Source organism: Mytilus galloprovincialis, chromosome 6 (genome assembly GCF_965363235.1).
Source record: "Mytilus galloprovincialis chromosome 6, xbMytGall1.hap1.1, whole genome shotgun sequence".
Taxonomy (NCBI): domain Eukaryota; kingdom Metazoa; phylum Mollusca; class Bivalvia; order Mytilida; family Mytilidae; genus Mytilus; species Mytilus galloprovincialis.
The window spans coordinates 68,594,010-68,597,300 of NC_134843.1; the positions used below are offsets into that span (position 1 = coordinate 68,594,010).

At 32.3% G+C, this 3,291-nt stretch overlaps 1 protein-coding gene across 1 annotated transcript; it reads left to right on the forward strand.

The window, feature by feature from the left end:
- Positions 1 to 1,043: 1,043 nt before the first annotated feature.
- Positions 1,044 to 2,411, forward strand: LOC143080173 (uncharacterized). Its single transcript, XM_076255898.1, has one exon. The coding sequence runs from the start codon at positions 1,079 to 1,081 to the stop codon at positions 2,210 to 2,212; it is 1,134 nt and encodes a 377-aa protein (XP_076112013.1). The 5' UTR covers positions 1,044 to 1,078; the 3' UTR covers positions 2,213 to 2,411.
- Positions 2,412 to 3,291: the final 880 nt, after the last annotated feature.

The window sequence follows — 3,291 nt, forward strand, 5'->3', positions numbered from 1 at the left end:
TTTTTTTTTTGTTATATGTAAGTTCCTTTTAGTGCATTGGTCATCAAATGCTGTAATATTTACGAAGGAAGAAAAGGTTATTTACAAATCATTCAACTCTAACCGCAATAGTCGTATATTGAATGACATACATTGTTGACACAATTCGTTTTAAGGTATTCCCCTACATTTAATATGCTGATTAGCGAAACCGAGGTGAAGGATGTTTGTAATGGCCTGTGAAATCATTTGTACTTTTGTTTTGTGACATCGTTGAGGTAAAAGGTTGGGACATTTTGTTTTCTTGTAGGTAAGAAGAGATGTTGTTGATGCACCTAGTGGCGATCAGTCATTGTTTACGGCAAATTACGACATGTGTCAAAAATATAAAAAGTCATAAACACCTCTTTGTATGTAATTAATCACATACAATGTATGTGCAATTTGGTATATATTAAATTTCGAGTTCGAGTCCGGTCCATTTCTCAAATGGTTAAAACTTCTATCCATTCCTTAAAAAATAAAATTTATTAATTAAAATTGTGTAGCTCCTAAAATGTAAATTAACTATCCTATATATATGAGTGTGTAAGCGGTTTTTTTACCATCATGACACAATGTATGTTATTTCTTTTTAATAATCAAACATTTCCAACTGATGAACGCTTAGACATATTGTAGATGAATAGGATGAAATTTGCACATACAAATTAATCGTGAAGGACACACCACATCTATGTGTTCTCATGGATAGTTCCATTAAATGGGTGTTTGAGAATAATTTAACGATAGTTTATCAATTGTTATTCTTTCGTTTCCCTACTTGAATTTCGAATAGATATTTGTTTTTTGCAATATTTGTCTGAGAACATTCAAGAAAAAATGCCCTTTCACCTGATGACAAAAAACATAAATAATATTCGTATGGTTATCCTGAAACCACAATTCATTCATACGAACCACACTACATGTTCAGTCATTATTTCATATTATGCCCGAAGGTAAGCCTACCTTTTGAAATTAATGACGTAGGAAATGTTCTAGTAAATATAAATACAGCTAAAGTTAACGTTCGTAGTTTTATATTGAAACTGAGAAAATGTTGTTCAGACATATTTTTGGATTAGTAGTAGGAATCAATCTGATATTAACAGTCATATGTCAGTCTCGGGGTTACTTTAATAGGAACTGTCCGGTGAACAGATCTAATGACGTTAGAGAATGTAAAATGTATGTAGACACTCGCTTAAATTTTATTGACTTCAGACAATGGACATCTGGGCTTGGTAATGCAGTCAAAGTTTCCTTAGATATAACCTGTAGTTCGAATGGACGAGTTTACATTCCATGGCCAATGAAAGCTAATGGACTGGTTAAACTCACTATTGAAGGATGTACACTAGAAGGATATGCTTCGGAGTTTAATACCCCAACAAGGCTGAAAGATGAGCTACAAGATTTATCTTTGGATAATATCGTCATTGTTTCTAATCTAGATAGTATATTTGATATTATATACAAACCAGTAACTCAGGAATACGACTGTGGACAACAAACTTTACGGAGCGCAGTTAGACGCAATATATCGTATATGTTCCCAAATATAAACGATCAACGTTTGAGTAAAAGACATGAAGCGCTTTTAATGTCATCGGCCGATGAGTTGATTAAAAAGTCGAAGCAAAAAAGGTATAGATGCAATTATTCCGAGCTAAATTATATTGATCAAAGTCTTAGCAGAACTCGCAGTAAATTGTATTTACGACTGATGACTGCTTATTCCGAATACCCAGAACTTCAAACTTTTCTTATTGCTGACAATGGATACAGGAGAGTTCCTCAAGAGTTAATTGATTGGAGGAAATCTTTCCCACAACTTACATTATTAGATATGTCTAAAAATAAAATCTCAAAGTTTGATTTCTTGGGAGCACCCTTTACAAGGATGAACACGCGATCGCAACCGCTGGTGGCTGATCTTTCGAATAATCTTGTTACAACCATTCCACTGAACATGCCGGACTATCTCACTGGTTCTGTGCCGATTATTGTTGACTTAACAGGTAATCCATTGAATTGTAATTGTGACTTCTTACGCTATAAAAATTATGCAATGGAAGCGATCAGACGATTTGGAAGGTATAACCATTTATCTCAGATAACCTGTTATTCACCAAGATCAGGCAGGAAAATCAGTCTAGCCAATTACCGTAACAACAATTGTTTGATATGAAAATATAGTACTTTCAATTTCGTAGAGATGTGAACACTTGATAGTGAGACTGCAAAGTTGGATTGGTATTGTGTGGAATATGAATAAATGGTACTGGTGCATGCCGAGTTGGTATCATGTGGTATTCATATTTTTTATGTGTGTATATGTAAATTAATATCAGGTTTATCATATAATGAATAAATATTGAGAAGCTATACTGTTTATCTAGTTTAACTTGAAAATCTGCGGTGTACGTTTTCAAATATTTTATTTCTCTTTAAGTTATTATAATACTATAAAATTTCACACAGTCTTATAAAATAAGCGAACAGATAATTCAAATTCTACAATTTTGTATCGATTATGATTCGGTACTGACATCTTACAAACTTAAAATACTAAATCTAGTAGAATCGGACATGTTAAATTCCTATACTAATTTTAATTTGCTGTATGTTAAAAAGTAAACAGAAAAGTCACTATTCAAATATCATTTTATTCTAAATCGTGCATCAATTCGAAATTGTATTAGTAAATTAATTTTATAATCGGAAGCTAACTTTTGCGTTTGTTTTAAGTGATTTAAATGCAAATGTTTTTTTCACATTTTGAATTAGAATGGAAATATCAGGATTATATTGTAAACCGTTGCATAAGTAAAAACTTGATTCTACTGTTGCAAATATAACCATTTTAATGAGTTCCACTACACCAATCGTAAAAGGCAATACAGTTATCTCTTAAATGTGACGATTTTACGAGTTGTAACGCATTGATCATCAATAATTAAGAAATATGCAATGATATGTCCTTATGAACTATATATTTCATTTTTTTAACTTTTCAATACTTATGTTTTTCTTCAATTATATCTTTATCTTTAATTTATTAAAAGTAACATGTTAAATTCCTATACTAATTTGTTATCACACGACGGGTGCCGCATGTGGAGCAGGATCTGCTTACCCTTCCGGAGCACCTGAGATCACCCCTAGTTTTTTGGTGGGGTTCGTGTTGTTTATTCTTTAGTTTTCTATGTTGTGTCGTGTGTGCTGTTGTTTGTTTGTCTTTTTCATTTTTAGCCATGGCGTTGTCAG

Coding starts and splice junctions, on each gene's coding strand:
- LOC143080173 (XM_076255898.1), top strand. CDS start 1,079: ATGTTGTTCAGACATATTTTTGGATTAGTAGTAGGAATCAATCTGATA.